General features: G+C 38.9%; 1 protein-coding gene and 2 pseudogenes across 1 annotated transcript; 1 reads left to right on the plus strand and 2 right to left on the minus strand.

Annotated features, from left to right (window-relative positions):
• Positions 1 to 1,168: 1,168 nt before the first annotated feature.
• Positions 1,169 to 3,399, plus strand: LOC125217841 (tagatose-6-phosphate ketose/aldose isomerase, putative (Mog1/PsbP/DUF1795-like photosystem II reaction center PsbP family protein)). Its single transcript, XM_048119400.2, has 7 exons — positions 1,169 to 1,552; positions 1,701 to 1,780; positions 2,193 to 2,253; positions 2,352 to 2,409; positions 2,491 to 2,548; positions 2,700 to 2,772; positions 2,928 to 3,399. The coding sequence occupies exons 1-7, from the start codon at positions 1,217 to 1,219 to the stop codon at positions 3,018 to 3,020; spliced, it is 759 nt and encodes a 252-aa protein (XP_047975357.1). The 5' UTR covers positions 1,169 to 1,216; the 3' UTR covers positions 3,021 to 3,399.
• A 3,214-nt stretch (positions 3,400 to 6,613) lies between these two features.
• Positions 6,614 to 9,559, minus strand: LOC125186128 (heat shock cognate 70 kDa protein pseudogene; annotated as a pseudogene).
• An 11,732-nt stretch (positions 9,560 to 21,291) lies between these two features.
• On the minus strand, positions 21,292 to 23,677 carry LOC148931515 (uncharacterized; annotated as a pseudogene).
• Positions 23,678 to 24,592: the final 915 nt, after the last annotated feature.

Consider the following 24,592-nt stretch of genomic DNA (forward strand, 5'->3'; position numbering starts at 1 on the left):
TTCGTGCCAACTTCTGGATCTTCGGAGACTGCCAAGTAGGCTTTGAAGATCGCCATCATCTCACCCGGAGTGTACGGGGTGCGGGTGCCACGAACAGGTGGAGTAGGAACAGAAGTAGGAGTAGGAGTAGAGCTGCTGCTCCCTCCCGATCCGGGTTCGGGTGCCCACCCAAACCCGGAGGCGTTTAGGTCGTGCACCGGGTAAGGCGGTAGCCACCCGGAGCTTGCGAACCTTGGGTTTGAGGAGGGGCCGTAAATTGCGTTTCCGGACTAAATCCGGCCTCGGAGTCGAACCAATCGTGGTTCCAACCGCGATTGCCGGAGGGGTGATCGCCGGAACCGGACATTGTGTAGTGTGGTGGGAATTTTGATGAGAGAGTATGAGGAAAAGAGATGAGAGAATGTAGATGATGATAGAATAGATGAGAATGTGACTTTTTTTTTTGTTGAAGTGGGGGTATTTATAGATGAAAATGTGAATTTTGGGGGAAAAAATTGAAAAATAAATTAAAAGTGGGAAGAAAACGGATATATTTTTTTGGGAAAGTGGGAAAATATTTTTTTATTTAAAATTATTTTTTTAATTAATTTCGCATTTTTTAAAAAAAAAATTAAAAAAGCCAACGGCTATGCCGTTGGCGAATTAGGCGTCGCCACGTGTGCTGCTCAGCGGCACAGACGTGCTCTTAGCTAAGAACAGCGCCGTGCTGCTGGCACAGACGGACAAGCTCCATCAGTGGACGGACGACACAGTGCTCAGCGGCACGAACGGACGAGCACCGTCCTCTTGACCGCTGCGGATGCTCTAACTCTCTTACTTTTTTACCTTCTCTTTTATTTTTTACTAATTCTACATTAAAACTCATGTCATTTGCAATGTGTCCTATTTTTCGTGGACGGAGGGAGTATTTATTTGGGAATTTGCACTTCTAATCATGTATATTTATTTTTAAATTATGTAGTTTTTAAATTTTTAAAATGTTTAATTTTTAGTTGCTTAATAAAATATTTTAATTTTTATATATATCAAGAAAAACAAAATATAAATAGTACTATAATCACTCAGGAGCCAAATGCTTAAAATTGAAGTATTTTCCTAAGCCGAAGATACCTAAATTTGTGATATTTATTCGCATATATTTTTCATAAACAATTACAGAAATTTCAAAGTAGACATGTAATTCAGTAATTTATTGAAAGTGAAGAAAACAATTGGGATGAGCGTGATCACACATCCTTCGATGGCAATGGCAATGCCCAAATTGATGCTATCCATTTCCCCTTCCTCTTCCCCTCCACCAACGACGAGCCCACACCCTTCCTTCCCCTTCTTGCTGGATGCTGCTGCTTCTCTTATCTCTAGAAGGAGTTTAATCCTCTGTTCTCCACTTGTAGCCTTATCTTCTTCTTCTGCTGCTGCTGCTGCACTTGCTCAACCTCCTTCCAAGTCTTTCCTCTCCGGCATCGCCAACACCAGGTCTTGGTTCCAATTCTACGGCGATGGTTTCTCAATTCGTGTCCCTCCCAACTTCCAAGACATCATGGAACCCGAGGTCTGCATCGCATTTTCCTTTCATTCTCAATTCCCCCTTTCTAGCTTCAATTTTAAGTTGAAATTTTGAATTTAGGTATGAGCAAAATGTATCATAATTGCATTGGATTAAACGATTTTTTCAACTATTCTTTCACTGAATTTCGTAGGACTATAATGCTGGACTGTCTCTCTATGGAGATAAGGCGAAGCCAAAGACTTATGCTGCGCGTTTCGCCACTCCCGATGGGTAAGCTCCATTGTTTCAAACTCATGAAGGTTATATATATTCCTGAAACTTGAGTTTGTGTTGCTTTATCTGGTAGATTCTTAGTGGCATTGCTATTTCTTTCCCTTGCTACTCCAATTGTACATTAGAAGATGATAACTTTGTTGAGGAATGCAGGAAAAGGATTTTAAAAAAATCTCATTATTGCTTTTGGCTGAAAATAGAATGCTTTGCAGTTCATTTATCTAGAGTAGAGAACCTCTATCACCAAGGAACTTCTACATATTCTGCTGAAAAGTACCAATCCTCCCCAGTTTCAGTTAATCAAAAAGTTCTTTGACTATGCTTGTTTTTGGCTGTTCGTTTCATCTATCATGATTGTTTCTGTATTTTGTTGAATCTTGACTCTTTTTTACATGCCAATGTCAAAAAGATCCGAAGTTCTGAGTGTTGTTATTCGGCCATCTAATTCACTCAAGATTACCTTCTTAGAGGTCCGTGGATGTGATCTTACTCTTCACCTGTCAGATACTATTAGAAATGTTTCATTTCAATTATTGTCGCGTAAAAGTGCTTAATCCGACTCTGACAGGCCCAAGACATTGCTGATTTAGGCTCTCTGAAGGAGGCAGCTAAAATATTTGTTCCAGGTATTTCGATGGGAATGCTGTTTGTCTCTCAAGAAGGCTTTAAAGCTTTGTTTCTGATTTTGCCTAAAATTGTGTAAACAGTTGGCGCAACACTGTATTCTGCTAGGACATTTAAGATTAAGGAAGAAGACGGTTACAGGTATCTTTAACAATGTCATTTAACGAACAACTACAACTTCAAATTCTTTAGAAGCTGAAGTACTTGATAGCTGGTCATTTTGACTTTCAGAGAAAGTCAGGTAGTGTTTTTATACATCTCTAATTAGCTTGTTTATGCCCGACGTTATCAGGAATTATTACTTTTATGAGTTTGGTGGAGATGAACAGCGTGTAGCACTAGTAGCTGCTGTTAACAGTGGAAAGGTTGGTTATCTCTTGTCAAATTTCTTTAGCTCTTTCGAATATTTTCTTTGAAGAGTGGAGTCGTAATTCTCTAACCAAAATCTGTAATTATCGCGCTCTGAACTTTGATGTTTTGACATTGCATTGACCAATCCTGTTAATGGTATGTGTTGTAGGCTATAATTGCCGGAGCTACTGCACCCGAGAGAAAATGGGAAGATGATGGCATACGCCTTCGCTCTGCTGCTGTCTCTCTGACAATTGTTTAACGCAAATTGGAGGTAAAAATTCTGTTGGCAGGTTCAAGAACAGGGATTGTACATTTGGGTGTTGCTGAGAATGGAGCCAAGGATTTTCAAGCGGATTTAGATAAGTGTTGCTTCAAGTTTTCGAGCATCATATTCATGGAGGAACACCAAAATTTTGAGTTAAGGATGATATGAAACTAGCACTTGAAGCCAAAACCGAGTGTGACAGAACCCATATATGTTGAAGGAGATTGAGATATTTATTTGAAGCTCATGCTTATGGGCTTATTTTTCTTGAAGTAGATATGAAAATAGAGTGTAAATTGTTGGATAATCTAACTTGTAAAAGATCAATAAGTCGAACTCAAGAATGAAAGCAATAAACGGTTGTATTATTTCTTGTTGGGAACTACTCCCTCCGTCCCCGATTAGGAGTCACACTTTGACCGGGTACGGGTTTTAAGAAATGTAAAGAAAAGTTGGTTGAAAAAGTTAGTGGAATGTGGGACCCATTTTTTTATATTGGTTTATAATAAAATGTGAGTGAATTGAGTTAATGGAATGTGAGACCTACTTACTATTTATGGTAAAAATGAAGTGTGACTCTTAATTGGGGACGGACCGAAATGGAAAATTGTGACTTTTAATCGGGGACAGAGGCAGTATTATTCAAGTTAAATCATAATAGTCTACTTAGCATGCTATTTAAACTGAATATGTAAGCTGATAATCGAATGTTGAGCTAATCCCAATTATGTTATAACTTCCCTAACTAACTACTCAACCGCTGCCAGCTGTCTTGCCTAGCTGTCATAGCCCTAGCTACGGCTGAAGAAAATTGTGTGAAATCTGCCACAGGTTTCTAGCATTATAATTGCCTTTAACTCTTAATAATTTTCAAAATTAACAAGTATAATAGTATTATCTTTTTAATAAATTCCAACTTATCACTATTGTAAAAAAGGAATCCAACAAGAAAAAATAAAAGTAAAGAGAGCATGCACATGATCATGGCATTACACACTTAATCCACTTGTTAATACTACTTCCCTTCTTAATACTGGGACTGTGGTGCATCTTGGCTTCAATGGGTTTGTAGATCCTCTTAAGCTCCTCCATCTTCTCTTTGACAGCATCAACCTTTGCAAGTTTGTTCAACTCCAACCATTTGATAGTTTGTTGGAAATAGAATATGAGAATCTCAAGATTGTGGGAAAGAGTAACTTTAGAGTATCAAGGGAATATATCGTTATTATGATAGAGTCCCAAGTTTATATGTCCCTAGACACTTTACTTCTCTAGTCCTATAAATAGAGATGTAGAATGTATCTCAAAAAACAATTCAAATCAATCAAAATGTAGTCTTCAAGAGTTCTTCACTTTTATTTTCTGCATTTTACTTTTTAACATGGTATCAGAACAGGTTCGATCACATGGATCGATCTGTCTCTATATCAAAAAAAAAAAAAAACACCAAAAACCCTTTCGGAAAAACATCAAGGAAGATGAGGCTTTGCAGTTAACAAGGGGCTGTGAGGAGGTTGGGCGAAGTGATGGCATAGCAAGACCCGACGGAAACAGCATCACGACAACAATGATAGTGTGTGTGGGATTGGCGATGACAGTGAGGAGGTTGGGCGAAGCCAGCACGACGCCGGTTGTAGGCCAAGGCGATGGCAACGACAGCTGGACAGAACCATGAAGCCATGAAGTGTGGTGTTTCTGAAGAAATCTCATCGCCAAGAAATGAGCTAATAGAGAGAAGAAGAGAGGCCCGAAGGCCGAGAAAATAGAGGAGACAGGCTGCGACCCCAACCGCCGTCAAGAGAAGAAAACAGATGAGCAGTCCTCGGTTTGTCCGGTCGAGGGGGAGAGAAAGTATCCGACCGAACAATCCCTCTCCGAATTTATGTTGGAGAAGAAGGCAAAGATGACCGGAGTAGGAATCACGAGAAAGCTACGACAATGAAGCCATCATGTGATGTTTGGAGAAGGCCGGCAAGAGCCGCTTCAACAGAGGAGCAGATGGAGCAGCTAGCAAACGCAAGAGGCCGGCAAAGGAGGAACGAGCAGAAACCCTCCAAGAGAGGAGAGGCAACTGCCAAAGAGGGTGCAGCCGTGAGAGGCTAATGGATGAATCGTTCAGCCGAGGGGAGCAAAAGCAAAATAACTGAACAATTCCTCTTCAAACTGAGAAAAGAACCACCGATGGAAGAACCGAAGGCTGTCGAAAAGGCCGCAGAGTAAAAGCCCAACCACGAGTCTTTGGTGGTCATTGATGGAGCCCTGATGAGAGAGTAGAAGCTACTGCCGGGAGAGGCTGCGAACATATATTATAGCATCCGGCCGAGGGGGAGATAGAAGGAACTGCCAAACGACTCATCTCTAAGTCGGAGAGTAGCATCTGACATGTTGAGTTATTGCTGATGGGGAACAACTCATTCTAGAGGCTGATGGAGAAGAGTTGGTCGGCAAAAGAAGCCGACAGCGGAGGAATGAGGAAAGAAACATCGAGAGAGCGAGAACATAAGCTCGTCGAGATGTCTTTCGTGCAAAGGGTGGAGCCAACCAGAAGTGTCCGATGATTACTTGTCGGAGTTGCCACCGCTGAACGAGAAGAGAAACCGAGAAGAAAAGGAGGCGCTATTATTGGTCTTCTCAATTTGGGTTTGCAAGAAAATTTGGGCTGGCCTTATTGGGCTCAGATGAATTTGAGGCTGAATGGGCCAAGAATGGCCTTCCAAAATGTTGCTTTAGGCTGCAAATTAAAATCAGTCCAAAGACGAGTGAACTCCTCGACACGAGTCAAAACAGTCAGAATGAGCTCCTCGACACGGGTAAAAACGGTCAGTCAGATAAAAAAAATAAAAAATTTAACATGGCTCCTAGATACGAGCTTAAACTGTCTAAGATGGCTCCTAGATACGAGCTAAAACTATCTAAGAAGGCTCCTTGACACGAGTTAAAACTGTCAATAAAAAATTGAAGAGCTCTATGACAAAAGTTAAAATTGTCAATAGAAAATTAAAGAGACCCCTTGAAATGAGTCTAAACTTTCAATGATGAAGAGCTCCTTGATAAGAGCCTAAACTTTCAATGAAGAAGCTCCTTGAAACGAGCCTAAAATTTCAAAGAAAAAAAGGATAACTCCTTGATACGAGTTTAAACTATCAAAGATAAATTGAAGAGTCCCAAGTATGTTGGGAAGAGAATGTGTGGAGTCCCAACTTGTGGGAAAGAGTACCTTTAGGGTCTCAAGAGAATATATAGTTATTATGGTAGAGTCCCAAGTTCATAAGTCCCTAGGCACATTTATCAAAGTGAAGATCGTGCAAGTTAAGTGTCGAAAAAACTCGATACTCAACTTGAGGGGGAGTGTTGGAAATAGAATATGAGAGTCTCAAAATTGTGGGAAAGAGTAACTTTAGGGTCTCAAAGGAATATATCATTATTATGGTAGAGTCCCAAGTTTATAAGTCCTTAGGCACTTTACTTCTCTAGTCCTATAAATAGAAATGTAGAATGTATCTCAAAAAATAATTCGAATCAATCAAAATGTAGTCATCAAGAGTTCTTCACTTTTATTTTCCGCATTTTACTTTTCAACACAATGATCATGGCATTACACTCTTAATCCACTTGTTAATACTACTTCCCTTCTTAATACTGGGACTGTGGTGCATCTTGGCTTCAATGGGTTTGTAGATCCTCTTAAGCTCCTCCATCTTCTCTTTGACAGCATCAACCTTTGCAAGTTTGTTCGACTCCAACCATTTGATAGTAGACTCGAAAGCCTTCTTTATCTCCTTCTTGTCGGCTGCTTCAATCCCAACGGCACATCTGGTGTTGTTCCTCATGTCGTAGGCGTAGTTCTCCAAAGCACTCCTCGCTTCAGCCTTCTTCCTAAATTTCTCGTCCTCTATCTTGTGCTTTTCCGCATCTTTCACCATCTTCTTTTTTTCTTCCTCAGACAGTCTGCTCTTGTCCTTGTAGTTGGTGATGCTGATGTTTTTCTTCAATCCACTCCCAATGTGCTCCACTGACACATTCAAGATACCATTCTCATCAATGTCGAAGCACACTTTGAATTTAGCAACACCTCTGGGTTCCGCTGGAAAGCCTAGGACTGTGATTTCACCTAGCATGTTGTTGTCTGTTACATTGCTTCTTTCGCCCTCGTACACATGAAACAGCACACCTCTCAGATAGTCCTTTGTGGTGTGACAAATTTTCACCTTCCTTGTTGGGATAGGTGTGCTCCTCGGAATAATTACACTCATCACATTTCCAGAGCATCCAATCCCAAGAGACAAAGGAGTAATATCCGAAAGAACCACATTCTGCATCTTCTCATTGCCTTCACCACTCAACTTGGCAGCCAACACTGCAGCACCATATGCTACGGCTTCGTCTGGATTAATGGCCTTGCACGCCTCCTTCCCATTGAAAATCTCCTTCAACATCTCCTGCACCTTCGGGATCCTGCTCGACCCGCCCACCAGCACCACCTCATCCACACTAGTCTTATCCATCTTTGCATCACTCAGGCATTTCTCAACCAGTTCCATACACTTGTTGAACAAATCCATGTTGAGCTCATTAAATCTAGCACGAGTGATAGTCGAAAACAGATCAATCCCCTCAAACAAAGATTCAATCTCAACATTAATTTGGGAAGTAGAAGAAAGCATCCTCTTGGCTCTTTCACAAGCACTCCTCAATCTCCTAATAGCTCTCGGATTCATACTAATATCCTTACCGTTCTTCCTTTCAAACTCTTTCACAAAATGATTTACCATCCTACTGTCAAAGTCTTGCCCTCCAAGATGAGTATCGCCAGCAATAGCCTTCACTTCAATGATATCAGCCTCAACCATGGCCACACACACATCGAACGTGCCACCACCAAGGTCGAAAATCAGCACATTCTTAGCCACATTACCCCCTTTATCTAGACCGTATGCAATGGCTGCTGCAGTAGGCTCATTGATGATCCTTACAACATTGAGGCCAGCAATAGTTCCGGCATCCTTGGTGGCACGACGCTGAGAGTCGTTAAAATAAGCAGGCACGGTTATGACAACATTCTTGACAGATGATCCAAGATAGGCCTCGGCAGTACCCTTCATCTTGGATAGCACCATTGAAGAGATCTCCTCAGCCGAAAAATGTTTCTCCTCTCCCTTGTAGGTCACTACTATCATAGGCTTGTTGATGTCGGTGAGGTGAGGAATGACCTTGAATGGCCATAGTTTTATGTCACTCTGAACCGTTGGATCATTGAATTTACGGCCAATCAGCCTCTTTGCATCTGTAAAGAGGAGTAAGAAATAATACTACAAACGAATTGGAGTAGAAATAGAAGTGATATCATATAGTAGAATGCAACAAGTTAGAACACCAGAAACTATGCATGCGATATAAAAAGAATTTCTATTCAACTTGAAAATTAAAAAATTTCTCATATAATCTTTCTCACATAACACAATAAGAGCATAGTAATAATAAAAGCCCATTCTCTCTTTCACATAACAGAAATACAACATGATAAGGAAAATTTTTGAAATCGTTGGGCTTTCACTTGGAAGAGGTCTTTGGTATTTGAGGTGCTTCTACATATTACGAGGAAGTCGTTTAGCCTTAAGATGGTACGTTTAATTTCAAAGCACTAATAGGTGGAATGTGCCATTTTGCATAAATAGGGTTTCCTCGACTAGTTAGTTTAATTTAATTATTTCGATTGAAATGTTTCCTTCGTTCATTTTACTAGCTTGTAATATTAGTTTTATTTTCTATATTTGTATAATAAAAACACCATGAAATACTAGCTAGCATGAATTGAGAGATACTCCCTTTGTCTCTCATTATATGTTCCAATTTGATATGTGACGAGTTTTAAGAAATGTAGAGGAAAAAAAATTATAAAGAAAATAGTAGAATATGAACCTACCTTTATATACTATTTACAATATAATACTCCATCCGTCCCCTTAAAATAGAAACTCTTATCTTTTCGGTCCATCCCCTAAAAATATAAACTTACTATTTTAGAAAAATTATTTCTCTCTAATGAAGTCGGACATATTTTCTACTAACACACTTTTCTTTCTATCTCTCTCTTACGATACCATTTTTGTATTAAAAGTTGTGTTATTTCAAAAGTTCTTATTTTTAGGGGACGGAGGGAACACGAGTCAATGGGGACGATTAATAAAGGAGTTCGTAAAATGAAAAAATGGGACATGTAACGAGAGACGGTGGAGTAATATTGAAGTTCATAGAAGACAAAATATTGACCATAAACGGGGTTAAATCATAAGTGTATAGAAGAAAAAAGAAAACTGACCGAAAACGGTGTTATTTGGAACATTGGCGACTTGATTCTTGGCAGCTTCTCCGATGAGCCGCCCGTTTTCGGTGAAAGCGACGCAAGAGGGCGTGGTGCGGTTGCCCTGATCATTGGCTATAATCTCGATGCGGTTGTGCTGCCATGCTGCCACGCATGAATATGTGGTGCCCAAATCGATCCCGATCGCCCGCTCTTCTCCCTTTCCGGCCATTGATGCAAACGAGTTTAATTAGATGCTCTTTGCAACCGTGTGATTTTGAACAAGAAACTCAGAATTCAGGAACGTATATAAACTATGTACAAACCTAGTGATCGATAAGCTCTAGACTCGAGAGGGAGACCGGTTATTTAACGTATATTGAAATGTGTCTTTGTTCTAGTCTAGGTAGGATTTATTAATATGGCATACATAGATTTTGATAACAATCGACTAGGATTTATTGGACTATGTATAGGCTGTGCGAGTAGAAAATTATTTTATATTGGCATCAGCAATGACACACCATAGTTACATTAGATTATTTTATTGAGATAGTGTTATATTGCTAACTCACTCTTAAATTTGTTACTTGACTCCTAACAGCGTCGCTGAAGAGGCGCTTGCGCCGGTGAAAGCTACATTAGTCAACATGGTGCGATTTACCTGATCGTTTGGAATAATCTCAATGCGGTCGTGCTGCCACGCCGCCACACAGGAATATGTCATCCCCAATCGATCCCGATTGCTCGTCCATTTCCATTTCCAGCCATTAATGAAACAGCAGGTCTGCAACTAAAAGAAAGCAAAACTATCAAAAAATATGCTTTCGAATGGTTGTCAAGAAAATTTCAACAAGGGAATGTAAGAGCATCTCCGATGGCTTTAAACCAACAATAACCTAGCTAATAACTTCTCCTGCCACATCATCAGGACAAGAAACCCCTCTTGCCACAACATCAGGACAAGAAACTGGACAAGCAATAGCCTAGCCATAGGCCAGCAAAATTATGAAAAATAAATAAGTTACAACCACGCAAAATACGGAATTAAATTTACGACACAGATACGGGAAAATGCAATAATTTTATATAAATTAAAAAAAGGTACATCCTAACAAAATTACATAATTAAAAAAAATTCATAAAAAAATACATTAAAAATGCATTAAAAAATACATTAAAAAAAATGCAATCGGCTAGCCGAAATTGAGTCTGCTATGCGGGCTAGCGCATCGGCCCGCGGATCGGCTAGCGCCCACGAATCGGCTAGAGCTCGCCGATCTGCTAGCCTAAATTGCCGCAATGGAAGCTAGCGGATCGGCCAGCGGATCGGCTAGCACTCGCGATAGGCTAGCCTATCCGCTAGCCTCCATTGGAGATGCTCTAAACATTCGATACCGATAGAGCTAGGTAAGACTTGTGTAGTTTGGAAAGAGGGAAAATGGATTGAGAGAAAAAATGGTAAATTGAGCTTGAATAACCAAATCCCAACTTTACAAAATATACTCCATCAATCCCATAACATCCTCTTTCTGTTTCCCAATACACTCCATCACTCGGGTTTAGGGTTTTAGAAACTATTTAAATCAATTACTCCCTCTTTCCATAATAATTTGTCATCATTTGACTCGACACGGATTTTAAGAAATGTACCGTTTCTTGTTAATAGAGACGGCTTTTTTTTGGCACAGAGATTAAGAATATTATGTTAAGTTAAGTGGATAGTTAATAAATTAAGAGAGAATAAAGTAATAGAGAGATGGTTATTTTTTTGCCAAAAATAGAAATGACTCAATTATTTTGGCCAAAATAGAAAAAATGACTCAATTCAGATGGAGGGCGTAATAGAAAGTGGGTTGAAAAATTTAGTGGCATATGAATCCTATTTTTATATTTCATAATAAAATGTGAATAAGAATGAGTTTGTGGAATGTGAGGTCTACTACCAAAAATGATAAAAATTAAAGATGACAAATTTTTAAGAACGTACAAAATTAGAAATAAGTGATAAATTTTCAGAAATGGAGTATTAAATAATCCTATTGAATTGTGACTGATAAAATGGAGTAGTAGTAGGTCCCACTTAACCGTTTGAGGAGTTTTGAACGAAAAATAATGTCAAATTGTGTAATACTCCCCTGTATTATTAAAAGTAAAATATATTTTTTTTGGGTTGTCCCATAAAAATAAAACATTTTCTGAAATAAAAATAATATAATTTCTACTTTTTCAACTCTTTTACTTTCCTGTTTCTTTTTTAACTAACATTGCATAACATTTAGTGTCGAAAAACAAATGTTTCATATTTATTAGGGAGAAAATAGTATTTTAGAAAAAATGGGGTATAGATGTTTTAGGTAAATAATACTCCATCTGTCCCATTGAAGATAACTCATTTGGTTTGTCCCAACCAAGATGGCCCATTACTAAAAATGAAAACACATTTCTTTCTACTTTATTCATTCTCTCTAATTTTACTCTCTTCACTTCATACACAAAATAAAGTTGCATAAATCCCCATGTCGCCCAAAGAAGGGGTCATCTTCCTTGGGACAGATGGATACTATACCATTTAAAATTCTATTCTTCTTCCAATATATCCCCTAACATCTTTTTGTATTTTGTTTTATACTCCCTTCGTCCCCAAAGAATATGCACTTTGGAGACGGCACGATCTTAAATGTAAATTTGGTAAAGTAAGAGAGATGTAGAGAGAAAAAGTAAGTAGGTCATGTTTGGTTGTCGTGAAAGTAAAGTTGGCAAGGAAAATGATTCCTAGGAAAATGAATCCTTGGAATATGATTCCTAACATCTTAAGTTTCTGGGGTTTGGAAAAATCAAGATTTTAAATTTCATATTTGATTAAATAATAATAATAATAATTTTGATATTATATTAAGATTCCTTTAATAAATTATTAATTAAAAAATTATAATATATTATTATTTTATTTATTATTATAATGATACTTTAAATAATTTAATTTGGATTTTCTTCATTTATTAGTTTATATTATTATAACTATATATAAACATATTCTTATAATTTTAAATATTTATTGATATTATAATTGAATAAAATTTATAATTTCAAAATTTCATTAAGCTTTGTTAATTAATTAGTTTATAAAATGTTAATAACATTTTATTAATAATAGTATTATGATACATAAATTAAATAATTATATTAGTAATTATTAATAATTATAAATATAATAATAATAATAATAATATAATAATAATTATTATTATTATAGTTATAGCGTAATTTATAGTTATCTATTATAATTAAATTAAGTAGAGTAAGATTCATAATTTTAAATTATTTTTTTTTTAAAATATTTATTTATTTAATAATAATAATAATAATAATATTAATAATAATAGTTGTAGTATAAGATTGAACTTATTAAATAATTAAATATGTAAGAATCCAAAAATTGGGAAAAAGAATACCTGAGAAAAGCTAGGATTTAGAATCCTGGAAAGTTGTACTAACTTTTCTTGTTCCGGGATTTTGATTACATTCCCAGTTTGATTAAATACCGAAACAAACACAAGAATTTAAAATTTAAGGAATCAGATTACTTTCCCAAAAAGAATTCATGCAACCAAACATGGCCGTAAAGTATTGTTAGTGAAGAATGAGTTTCACCTCATTAGAGAGAAGAGACTTTCCAAAATTAGAGAGTGCATATTCTTGTGGGACGGACTAAGTAGGAAAGAGTGCATATTCTTGTGGGACAGAGGGTGTATTCTATGGAACTATGCTCAAATTATGATCGGATGTAATTCAGTGTTTAGCAGGTAAAGCTCTACGCCATTTTTGATTCAACAATAAATAGATTGAATTACATTTTTAGGTCATATACTATACCGGATACACAATTTGAGGTTCATATACTTTAAAATGCACTTTTGTGGTTCCTATACTATACATTTTGCTCGTCTAACCACTTATATATGCCAAACACTTTTTCGGACAAAATTGCCCTCAAATGCATAAGGGGAATTTTTGTACACTCACTCTCCAACTGCATCCGTAAAAAATCTGAAAATGTGTAAGTCCGACGAGGGTGGGGATAGCTTCCTCGGTGGATTGGTGGTGGGTTTGGTTCAAGGGTTGCCCGTGCCCGATGCCACCTTGTTGGGGAATTTCTTTAGTTCTCTCACCGTCGGGCAGCTCAGGTTGCCTAATTTTGATTCTAGGGTTTTGCATGTTTGTCTGTCAAATTAGTTTCTCTTTAATCTGTTGGTTTCTGGATTACAAGAGATAAACACTAACCGGGCGTAATACAATCCAAAGAAGGAATGTAAATGGAAAACTGAAACCAAATTACAATACTGAAATCGAAATAAATAAACCGTGAACAGTTGTTAGCCGAGTCGAGGAGTCCTCTTTCTGCAAGACGAGATACGTCCCGATAGTGCTCTTCGGATTGACGTTTCTTCCCCAAAGATAAAATGGCTACGTCTCTGATGAAGCAGCACCGCTATCAGCAGAGCTCCGACGAACTGGATGGAGGAGAGGGCAGAGCTTCGACAGAAGAACAATGCACAAAAGTGAGAGAGAGCTTATGAATGCAGAGAACGCTTTGAGTGTAGAGATTTCAAGTATGTCTTGAAATGTCTTAGTGTGTAGAATGCAAGAATATGCACCACTATTTATAGGCCATGGGAGGATGTGGAGTCAAACATGCCATTAAAGCTAATTTGTAACGGTCGAAACGTTACAGACATTACAAACGTCAAATATGGAGCATGAACCTAGACGGATGTATCTAGACACCTCTCACGTAGTTGTTCATTCTAGAAATATATCTGGACAACCCGATCAATGTGCATGCATTCTACGAATCTTTCTCTGTATGCTCAATTGCCACATTGTTTTATTTACGTGTCCAAAATTAATTAATTAATTAATTAATTAATTAATTATATATCTCCATATATCGTGACATTCTTTCATATATTATTTCTCAGTCACCGGGAATCGGTTTAGAGAAAGTGAATATAGCACAATCATCTACTCGGAGCGTAGATCGATTATAAATTCTTTAATTTTATCAAAATTAAATATTTCGTCAGTTGAACGATCCGTCAAATTGCATTGACCGGACCACGATTCAACATAATCATTATTGAAAATGATTTTTAAGTGTCATTTTGCCTCTATATTAGTTGTTGAGTTTACTGCATGCTTTCATAGTTTTATGGTTTGTGATTATGATAAGCTGATTGATCTTGATTATCAACTCTTTGAGAAAATGATGAAGTGAATCAAATGCATGTTTCCTGAATTTGTTTGAAATTTTGTACGTTATATTTTATTGTTTTAGAGGATTTGTTGTTTCTCTAAAAGAAGCACATAATTACCTTTTAGTTTCTTTATTAAAGGCATATGACGATTGGTAACAATTTACGTCATCCATCCCCGGCAACGGTGCCATTTGAAGAGTTGCTTTTTTTTAGAAGCTAATGATGGCTAGCGAAAGCGTGTTCTTAAAAATAATGAAGAAAACCCTCGGTCCAGGAAATCCGCTAGACACTGGGTCTAGGAACTCAGAGAACCTTGAGCTACCTGTCGTCGGGCACACAATCACTTCCTTAACTCCCTCTTCAAAAACCCTCAAACCACTTTACCTAGGAAAACTAGTACGTGGAAGTAGGGATCAAATCCACAGAGATGAATGCGCAAGTAACATGTTCAAAGACTTGGGGACTATATTTTTTTGTTGGCTGCTGCCACGCAATTTTAGGGTTGAGCTTTAATTCCTAGACTTGGTAATTGAAATATGCTACTCTAACAGCTAGATCTAGAAAGAAACTTAAAAACATGCATATTAAGGGAAATGGAGCGAGACAATTGCTAGATTGAACGAACAGTTTCCTAAATTAACCTAGACCTGGGAAAGCAACTGAATGTGGGGACCATTTTCTGAAAAGGTAGAGTACGATTGAAAAGCTGCAAAATAATTAACTAAAGGACTAACTAACAGCGACATCATCTTCTCCAACATTTATCATGAAAAAACCAGTTAAAACAGAGCAAGAACGAAAATCAAAGCAAAGCAGACGGAATTAAAAGCAACAAAAGCAGACGGAATTAAAACGAGAATGCAGAATTTAAACAACTAAATGAAACACAAACAAGCAGATCCAACCACGGGACGCTTAATCCACTCCGAATCCAAGCCATCCACAACAACCAAACACCATTACCATCTCCGATCCTCACCGATCTACGTAGATTTAACCGATCAACAACAGATCTCTTATAAAACAGCTTCAAACTCAGATCAACCAACAAAGATCAGCAAATCAAACTCAAAACAACACAATAAGATAAACAAAACATAAACAGACATATCCATTGCAAAATACGGGATATCCAGCGATAGAAACAACACCAAAGCCGAGCCTCGAACAGCGAGGACTCGGCGAGTACCAAAAGTAGACAGAAAATTAAAGACAATCATTTCTTTGCCTCCGTAGAGACGGTGTTTCACCCAAACTTCCGATGAAACGAGAACCCCCCCTGAACTTTCCCCCAAGTGAGTGTGTAGAAAAGGTAGAAAAACTAAGCTAGGAGCTAGAAAAAATGATGATCAAGTGTATCCTTCATGTAGATTGTGTGCTCCTTTTTATAGCGGATAGAGCTTTTAGACTGTTCTTGTGATTCCTATTTTGCCCTCCAATCGATGCTCCTCAGTCTAGTGGCTCTTCATCCTTCTGCTCAATTTTCCTTGCCAGCTTCCTTCACCAGGCGATCTTTGTAATCCTCCTGAGGCTGGCATTTTCTCTACCACCTGGCTCAAAAAGGTTTGTTAGACCTGGGAAATTGCAGCAGAATTTAACCTTATAACCAATGCATGAAATTAGCCTTATCAAACTACTCACACTTAAACCATACTTGTCCTCAAGTATAAAGACAAGAAAAAGAGAAATAAGGCAAATTTCGATGCATGGTTATTCCCTGACCAAAGTAAACTCCTTGACCTAGATACTAACACGAAAGAAAAAGAAACAAAGACACTAACACTTAAGGAAAATAAAACACATAGGCATGAACTAGTTCAAATTTTTAAGCAGTCGTCCCCACAAGCTTAAGGTCAATCAAATGGTCTACACACTCCAAATCCTCCCCTTCCTTTTGTCCACCTAGTCGGTTTGTCAGCTTCCTGGGGCAGGGGGTTTTTCTCCAGACTCTTTGTTGCTATCTCATCTAAATTGGTTCCCTCGTCTAGACCCTTCACCTGAACAGACCACGTAGACTCGAATGACAGTGGTTGGTGGCATAATGCCATGATCGCTTCATTGATCTGTTCATCTGTCAGGTTCCGAGTAAAAAAAGTTTCACACCATCCTGCCACCTCCTTATCAACAGACTGGCTCAGCTCCGAGTTGTTAAACCGTTCCTGCATTAATTCAGTCTCAAGATATTTTTGGACCAGGGGGTTAATGACATCGACAGAATGCAAATTCTCAACATCCAAAGGTTTCATCATGGCTTCATCGATGTTAAATGTATATTTTTCCCCATGATAATCCAGGCATATTGTTCCATCAAACACATCTATCATAGTCTTAGCGGTGCGTAAGAATGGTCTCCCTAATAGCACCCCGCTAGACTCAGCAGATTCATTATCACTCATTTTTATCATATGAAAATCAGCTGGGTACAGGAAATCATGCACTTTCACTATCACGTTTTCCAACACACCTTCGGGTGAAATGCATGTTCTATCGGCTAACTGAATTACCACTTCGGTATCCACCAGACTTACTCCTATCAACTTCTTATATATCGAAAGTGGTAACACATTTATTGAAGCTCCTAGATCACACATAGCATGCTCAATTTTAATATCACCCAGAGAAATGGGCAAAGTGAACATACCTGGGTCTGTGCATTTTGATAGCATCCTCCTCTTCTGTATCACAGCTGACACATTTTCACCAATTACTATTTTGCCCGTCGGGCTTGGTCTTTCGCTATGAACTCCTTGATGAATTTACTGAATGTAGGCAGCTTCAAAGCTTGTAGGAAGGGCAGGTTGATCTCCAGTTTGCCGAAAATCTCCATGAAGTCTTCGGTGTCGTCCTTCTTCTTTTTGGCTTCCCCTCGATGAGGAAATGGCTTTGTACGCTTCAACGTCCCTGCCAGACCTGAGACGGATGACTCATTGACTTCTTTCCTTCCTTCCTCAATTTCCACTTCAGGCTCCGGGTCTAAGAAAAATGGATCGGCCATCTGAGATAGTGGTTTCTCCAGATCCCCTTTCTGAAAACCTTCTTCTACTCTGACATTGCTTACCTCAGTATCCTCTAGGTCAGGGGTTTCTCCTTCCTTGCTCGTCAATAGAGGTGTATTCTCATCTTTTCTCATCACCGGACCTTCGTAGCCCCGTCATGACCTCAAAGTTATCTGACTAATATTTGCTCGGTTAGGTGGTTTTACTCAAGCTGGTATCCTTCCTTCGTGTCCCCTGATTTCATTCAACGAAGTGGCCAATTGTGACATCTGTTAGGCCAACATATCCATGGCAGACTTATGCTCCTGTTGAGCATCTTGGATTTTGTGCACTACATCATTGTTTGTCTGCATATTGTTCTGCATGTGTTGTTGAGAGCTGACTAGGTCATGTACCAACTCATCCAGGTTCCTCGGAGGTTTGTAGTTCGACTGATTTGAACTTGACCCCTGATTGTGGCTCGGTCCGCTCCACTGACTTGGACTATAATTACCCTGACCTCCTTGATTGTTGCTGAACTGGTTCCCTGGCCCTTGATTTTCTTGGTGTGCATGCTGGAAATTTTGATTATTTCCGGTGGCGTTCCTCTGATGTGGCGGCACATAAGAGCTACTTTGATTACTCTGGTTCTTGTTGTTCCAGTTGGACTGGTCCCCTTGGTTGCGATAACTCCAATTATTCGATCCTTCCTGGTTTTTCCCTGACCAGTTCGAATTATGTTGGGGTCCATCCTGACCACGGTTAGACCAGTTCTGCTGGTTCTCTGCTGGACCTGGGTACTGTAGCTGGAGCTGGAGCTGTTGGTTTCCTTCTCCCCATCTAAAACAAGGGTTGTCTCTCCATGGTGCCTCCTTAATCTTCCACTGATTCCAGCTTGTATTCTGATTACTTTGATTCCAATTCCCAACTACATTTGCTTGGGCTTGGAACTCTCCATCGGGTGGTGGACCATAATAAAGCTGGAGTTGATTTTCCTCTGGACCGGGCGACTTCTCTTTCTCCTACGAGGTCGGGGAATTCTTTTTATCAATCGCACTAAGAAGTGCCTTCTCCAACCGATCTATCATGCCCCCAACTCCTTCTCCTTCTTGTTCCTTAATTGCGTTTGCTGAACCTCTCCTCATGATACGCGGGTGATCATAGGCCTTCTTTGCGTCGATCAGCCTTCCCAAAATCTCTCGTGCTTCACTTGCCTTGTTTTTTGTAAAATTCCCCCCGCTCGAGGAATTCATTAAGTCCTTCGACTCAGGATTAGCTCCTTCATTGAACAAGTAAAAGGTCTCAGCCTCCATTATCCTATGGTTGGGACAGGCGTCGAGCAGCCCCTTAAATCGAGACCAGTATTAACTCAGGGACTCATCGTAATCCTGCTTGCATTCCTGAATCTCCTTCTTCGGGGCATTTATTTTGTTGGACGGGAAGAAATAATCCAGGAATTCCAGCTTGAAATCTTTCCATGTGTTGATCGAGTCTGGTGGGAGCCTCAGCAGCCAAGTGTAGCCTCCCCCTTAAGGGCAAACGGGACTGCACGCAAACGGTAGTCCTCCTCAGTAGCCCCGTTGGGTCGCTTTTGGATACTGCACAGCTTACTAAACTCGTTTAGGAATTCGTAAGGACATTCATTCCTTCGTCCAGAGAATATAGGTAAAACACCCAGCACATTTTTCTTGATATCAATGGCCCTCTGGCGCTGGTTTGAGACTATGGCATGGGCAGGCTCACCGTCCAGATGCGCGGTGAGTGAACCTATCTCTGGATTGGGATCCTCCAAGTGTGCCATATCTACGTCTCCATCTTCCTCGGTTTCGGAGTGCTCTGTTTCTGTAAACGACTTTGGGTCCTCTCCTCCTGACGAGTTCCACTCCTTCTCACTTTTTGATTCAAATGGGAATGGATCTACTGTCGTAAACCCTGATCTGGTGGTGATGGTGGACGTCGATTCCTTAACCTGCCACTTGACTTCAGCGTCCTTTGACCCAGACGGGTTACTCTAGTTCCCAAATCGTGAGCCCTTGCTCATAAACTGCCAAGAAAAACAAATAACAGAAATTAAACAATATACACCAAATCCTCAAACACGTAAACAATTTACGCTATCCAACCCCGGCAACGGCGCCATTTGAAGAACTGCTTTTTTTTTTAGAAGCTAATGATGGCTAGCGAAAGCGTGTTCTTAAAAATAATGAAGAAAACCCTTGGTCCAGGAAATCCGCTAGACACTGGGTCTAGGAACTCAGAGAACCATGAGCTACCTGTCGTCGGGCACACAATCACTACCTTAACTCCCTCTTCAAAAACCCTCAACCCACTTTACCTAGGAAAACTAGTACGTGGAAGTAGGGATCGAATCCACAGAGATGAATGCGCAAGTAACATGTTCAAAGACTTGGGGACTATATTTTTTTGTTGGCTGCTACCACGCAATTTTAGGGTTGAGCTTTAATTCCTAGACTTGGTAATTGAAATATGCTACTCTAACAGCTAGATCTAGAAAGAAACTTAAAAACATGCATATTAAGGGAAATGGAGCGAGACAATTGCTAGATTAAACGAACAGTTTCCTAAATTAACCTAGACCTGGGAAAGCAACTGAATGTGGGGACCATTTTCTAAAAAGGTAGAGTACGATTGAAAAGCTGCAAAATAACTAACTAAAGGACTAACTAACAGCGACATCATCTTCTCCAACATTTATCATGAAACAACCAGTTAAAACAGAGCAAGAACGAAAATCAAAGCAAAGCAGACGGAATTAAAAGCAACAAAATCGAAGAACAGTTAAAACTAAGGCAGATCTACGGCTACTAGACGAGGTAAAATGAGAATGCAGAATTTAAACAACTAAATGAAACACAAACAAGCAGATCCAACCACGGGACGCTTAATCCACTCCGGATCCAAGCCATCCACAACAACCAAACACCATTACCATCTCTGATCCTCACTGATCTACGTAGATTTAACCGATCAACAACAGATTTCTTATAAAACAGCTTTAAACTCAGATCAACCAACAAAGATCAGCAAATCAAACTCAAAACAACACAATAAGATAAACAAAACATAAACAGACATATCCATTGCAAAATACGAGATATCCAACGATAGAAACAACACCAAAGCCGAGCCTCGAACAGCGAGGACTCGGCGAGTACCAAAAGTAGACAGAAAATTAAAGACAATCGTTTCTTCGCCTCCGTAGAGACGGTGTTTCACCCAAACTTCCGATGAAACGAGAACCCCCCCTGAACTTTCCCCCAAGTGAGTGTGTAGAAAAGGTAGAAAAACTAAGCTAGGAGCTAGAAAAAATGATGATCAAGTGTATCCTTCATGTAGATTGTGTGCTCCTTTTTATAGCGGATAGAGCTTTTAGACTGTTCTTGTGATTCCTATTTTGCCCTCCAATCGATGCTCCTCAGTCTAGTGGCTCTTCATCCTTCTGCTCAATTTTCCTTGCCAGCTTCCTTCACCAGGCGATCTCTGTAATCCTCCTGGGGCTGACATTTTCTCTACACACCTGGCTCAAAAAGGTTTGTTAGAATTGCAGAATTGCAGACCTGGGAAATTGCAGAATTTAACCTTATAAACAATGCATGAAATTAGCCTTATCACAGAGCTAGAAATTTAATCATGGGGTCCAAAATTAAACTACAAAAAGAATTACATAAATTAAATTATAAGGTTCAAAATGTAAAAGAAATACAATCACGTCATAACATTTGTCTTATATTCTTCATCTTCTAAAATCGCTGCATGAGAGTTTCGTTGGTAACTTTAACGAACACATCCTTTTCGGTATAAGGAACTAAGCAATCATTCAATAGTTGGTTTCCCATGCTATTACATAGAGAAGTCTTGATGATCTTCATTGCTGAAAATACTCTTTATGCAGTGGCAACTGGTAAGATCAATGACAACTTAACTAATAAATACAAAATTGGAAAATATTCATGTTTCCTTGTAGAAACCATCTTTTGAGCAAGACCTCCGATTCCTGATACATGTGAAAAAAATTTACCTATGCGCACCATCGAAAATAAAGTTCTCAAGTTGACTTTCAAGCTCAGACAAAGCAACTTCAGAAAATTCAAAAGGATAATACCATGCAAGACGAAGCAGCTTCTCCAAATTAAATGTAAAAAATGAATTCCTAGGATCAAAACATGACATGCATAAAACTAAGTTATGCGTTGACTTCATCAAAACGTTGATTCAACTCGATAATAGTGGAGATTCTTCATATTCTCAGCTCTACGTCTTCTTTTTTTTCGAGCTACAAACTCATCCTCCATATCAAGCATAACCAGCTCATATTGGCTACAAAACCTACAAACATCAGTAAGCAATACATCCCAATCTTTTTCCCTCATTATTTGCGGACGTGATTTTGCTACCTTGACAAGATTCATTGCATTCACAATGTCTTGATCTTTCTTTTGTAGCACTTGAGAGAGTTCATGTGTGATTCTCAATATTTGCTTCATAAGATGTAACACAAAGACAAATTCAAAACTATTATAATTTCTAACACATCAACTTCTTCCCTTTGTGAATCCTCATGGCCATTCTCCCCAACATACTCAAGAACATCAACAATAGACGAATATAATGTATCAAGTTGACAAGAGCACCGTAATGTGAACAACAACGAGTATCTCCAGGTTGCTTCAATGACATTTCTTGATCGTACTCTCTCGTGATTATTTCATCACTTGCAATCTCTTTAATAATATTCTCTCTCTGTTTCAGCTGTATCACTAACATGCACAAGACCAAGAAACATTCTATAACACATCCATTCTTGTCCACATATTGTACCACAATACCCATTTGTCAAAGATATAACACATCCATTCTTGTCCACATATTGTACCACAATACCCATTTGCTCTTTGACAGATACATCTCGACACTCATCGACTAATATGGAGAAAAATTCATTTCCCATATCATGTACAATAGCTTTTGTTGTCTCAACAGCAAATGCATTTATAATATCTTTCTGAATATCTGGTGATATGATATAAGTTTGAGATTATCGGGAGTATTTTTTAGCACAACACTAGCTATCTCTTCATTGAAATAATAAATAACTTTCAAGAACTCAAGAAAATTACCTTGACATAATGATTCTTCTAACTCATCATGACCGCTGAAGAGCCTGAAGAAGTGTTCGTGTGTTTTGTAAATAATATCAGACTTCTCAGATCCAGAGAATCCACTAGATCATAAGGTCTAGGAACTCAGAGGATCGTTGAAACCTTCGGTCGTTGGGCACACAATCTTTTCCTGTTTTTCAAAACCCTCAACCCACTGTACTAAAGAGGATTAGTATATGGAAGTAGGGATCGAATCCCATAGAGATAGAGGCGTAAGTAAACATGCAAGAGGATCATGACACTGTTTTTGGCTGCTGCCACACATTTTCTGGGGTTGAGACTTAACTACTAGACTGCGGAAATGTAAACAAACTATACTAACAGTTAGACCTAGGCAAATATAACGAAGACATGCATGACGAAAACAAGATGTAAACGAGACAACACTTCAGCGATAACATATTACTAGACCTGATGAACAACTTTTCCTAAAAATGCCTAGACAGAGGAAAGACACATCGTGTGGACCATTTTCCGAATTAGCAAAGTACGGATGAAAAGCTGCAAAATAACTAACTAAAGGCTCAACTAACAACTAGCTTCATCTTCTCCAACGATCCTTGATCACAAAATGCAGAGAAAACATAGTGAAATTATAACATGGAGCAGAGCAGACTGAATTAAACCATTAAACTACGATTAATATCTAGATTAAGCAGATCTACTATTGCTAGACGAGGTAAATGAGAAAACAGAAACTAAACATCAAAACCATGCGGAAATGAAAAAATCCAAACACGGGACGCTTCATCCGCTCCAGATCCAAGCCATCCACAACATACCACAGCAATTTTCCAACTCCGATCACACAGATTCAAACGATCAACTACGATCTCCACACGATTCAACTACAAAACTCAGACCAATCGCTAAAAGCATCCAAAGTAAACAGAAAAACAGTAATTACATGAAACGAAACCATAGCAACAACTTCCATAGCTAACCAAGTGCAGATTCAACAGAAATTTTAACAAAATAAGGCCGAGCTTCGGACATCGAAGTCTCGGGAAATCCAGAACGAAAACTTAAAACAGAAATTAGATTGTATCTTCGCCTCACGTAGAGACGGTGTTACACAACTCCGATGAAACTATGAACCGTAAAACCCCCAAACTGATCCTCCAAGTGTGTGTGTAGAGTGTGAGAAAACTGAGCTAAGACTAAAAGATGATGGATCATGATTCATGTAAGTCGCGTGCTCTTATTTATAAGGAGGAGAACTTCTAGATGCTTCCTTGTAATCCCCATTCTGCCCTTTTTCCAAGATGATCCTCCGTCTAGTGAATTTGCTTCTTTCGGCTCACTTTCTCTGCCAGCCTCCTTTCTTCCTGGATCTGGCGTTTTCTCTACACACCTGGCTTACAAAACCTTGTTAGACCCGGGAAATTACAGAATTTAACCCCATAACCAATGCATAAAATTAGTCTTATCAACCGCAAAATGGCAATCCTTGCATTATAAGATAATGAAGAGAAACAATCGTTGCATTTCATCGTAGGTGGGTAATCAAGCTTAGACTATGTTGACTGTTTTGCTAAAGAGACATCAATGTGTTGGGCTTGATTCATCAAATCCTCACATGCTAATCTACACTTGTTGTGAGCACTATTATGATTTTCAACATGATCTCTTAATCTTTCTTTCTTGGCCAGACTGTAAAAGCATCTTGTCCATTTCCGTGGAATCTTGAAAAAAGATAGCAATATAAGCAAAAAGTTGCTTCCTTCGTAGTACTATACTCCAACCAATCTTTAAATTGATCAAACCAATGTGAGACAAATTTACGTTTTCGATTTCCATCGACTGTAGGACGATAATCATGATTACGTGGTTGACATGGACCTTTAAGTAA

This window comes from Salvia hispanica, chromosome 2, assembly GCF_029641045.1.
Source record: "Salvia hispanica isolate PSC_SH4W2 chromosome 2, Shi_PSC_v1, whole genome shotgun sequence".
In the NCBI taxonomy this organism is placed as follows: domain Eukaryota; kingdom Viridiplantae; phylum Streptophyta; class Magnoliopsida; order Lamiales; family Lamiaceae; genus Salvia; species Salvia hispanica.

Bases quoted from the DNA above. Each gene is read 5' to 3' on its own strand.
- LOC125217841 (XM_048119400.2), top strand. From the start codon at position 1,217: ATGAGCGTGATCACACATCCTTCGATGGCAATGGCAATGCCCAAATTG. The intron at 2,410-2,490 runs GTATTTCGATGG...TTGTGTAAACAG, and splicing joins AGCTAAAATATTTGTTCCAG to TTGGCGCAACACTGTATTCT. The intron at 2,549-2,699 runs GTATCTTTAACA...CGACGTTATCAG, and splicing joins AAGGAAGAAGACGGTTACAG to GAATTATTACTTTTATGAGT.